At 28.8% G+C, this 1,873-nt stretch overlaps 1 protein-coding gene across 1 annotated transcript in view; it reads right to left on the bottom strand.

Annotated features, from left to right (window-relative positions):
* Window positions 1-1,456: 1,456 nt before the first annotated feature.
* LOC136795293 (zinc finger X-chromosomal protein-like) overlaps window positions 1,457-1,873 on the bottom strand; it is a 2,489-nt gene continuing 2,072 nt past the window's right edge. The window contains exon 2 of the mRNA XM_067045405.1: window positions 1,457-1,471. Coding sequence (XP_066901506.1) covers window positions 1,457-1,471 — 15 coding nt within the window. The remainder of the gene's footprint in view (window positions 1,472-1,873) is intronic.

Below are 1,873 nucleotides of genomic sequence, written 5' to 3'. Positions count from 1 at the left end.
ACTCACTAAAAATGTCCAAACTACTAAATTATAAGGGCAGACAGGGCTGCTTAGACGCTACCACAGTAACTAATTAGCCGGAACTGCTTTATAAGACTAAGATGGTCCGTTGCTAGAGTGACGCCTCTTAGCAACAATTATCACCACTAGCAACTGTCTCTATTACTCATTATTACAAACAAATATAATTACGCATTTTTCTTTTCAAATAACTAAATCTAAATAAAACATTACAAATAAAAATAAATGGTACTAAATTAAATACTAACAAAACTATATAACTAAAACTATAAAACTAAATACTAAAAATACAATTTACAATTAGTTACAGGGTAATTATCTATTAAGGCGTTAACAGTTACAGACATAATAATGAAACAGTTCGTTACATGAATTGATTATTGTAAACACTGCGTATAATATATAGTTCCCTCTATCGCCATTGTGACCTAAGTCACAAATAAAATGTGGACATTAATTAGACTTCTCGGCAGTCATATGTGACGTTATTTGTATAGTTGAACAGATTTGTATTGACAATGAGAATAATGAACAGGCTTTTTGATGGTAAGGAGGGTCATTATAACTGATAATAAGCTCCCATATATTGCCAATATGGCTGACTTCTATAAAAAAAAGCTGTTACATGTGAAATTAAATTTCAATTCACAATGATGGCATTGATAAGAATTCTGAGTAATGTGATGGGCCATTATATGTTGATTAAAATAATCTATTCTAACTGATGTATGTAACAATGAGGACATTGATGAGACTTCTCACTAGTATGACGTGCCAAAATATGTTATAATAGACTTCCAAGTATTGGAAATATGTCTTCTATAACAGGCCGTTATATGTGATTTTAACTAAGCAATATTTACTATTCTATAGCTACAATGGTGGCAATGACACTGGCTTCTGAGCAGTGTGATAAGTCATTATATTTTGATGAAAACCATCTATTTTAACTGATTTACATTCACAATGAGGACATTGATGAGTCTTTCCAATAGAATGACGGGCCGTAATGTATTTTTTTTAAATTACCTATTTGAACAGCTTTATATTCACCACGAGGACATTGACGAGGTTTCTAATCAGTATGACGGGCCATTATGTGTTTTTTTAATTTACTAACTTGAACAGATTTATATCCACAATGTGAACATTGACGAGATTTCTCATTAGAAAGACGAAACATTATGTGTTCTTTTAAATCGCCTTTTCGAACTGATTTATATTCACAATGACGACATTAAGGAGGCCTTGTTCATGGAAAAGGGAGAGAAAACAGGCATTCCCAACCCATACCATCCTAGACAGTCGTTCCTTACTTATGCAAAAATTCCTCGCTTATCTCTTTCCTTTGTTTTTAAAATTTTTTGATGCATATGAAGGTTGTCTGTTTTATCGACATTTCAAATAATTAAGACAAAGTATAAATTAACAAATTTTAGGCTTGTGATAGCTTCAATAGCATCAATTGAATTTATCATAAAAAGAAATTGTTAACTTATACAATTTTTAAAGTTAATTACGAAGATTTAAAAAAATATTCTAATTCATTAAATATAATAAAAAATAAAATAATATAAAAGTTATCAAAGTTTTGAAATTTGTTCTTTGAAGACAACTTATTAAGAAGATCCAAAGAAAAATGAGCTTAACTGTTAAAATCATCAAAGTTAAAAAAATATATATATTTAATAATGACTGACATCAATCACAGTTTTAATTAACACCTTCAATAAAGCAAAAAAAAAAAGAAGAAAAATAGAAAAAAAGGAATACTAAAACCAATATTTCTCAAATATAAATTTATTTTTTAGACACAATAACAATTTTTATTAGTCAAATATTTACATCACTA

Source organism: Halyomorpha halys, unplaced genomic scaffold, assembly GCF_000696795.3.
Source record: "Halyomorpha halys isolate HHAL.00 unplaced genomic scaffold, Hhal_1.1 Scaffold1647.1, whole genome shotgun sequence".
In the NCBI taxonomy this organism is placed as follows: domain Eukaryota; kingdom Metazoa; phylum Arthropoda; class Insecta; order Hemiptera; family Pentatomidae; genus Halyomorpha; species Halyomorpha halys.
This window is presented reverse-complemented; position numbering and strand designations above follow the sequence as displayed.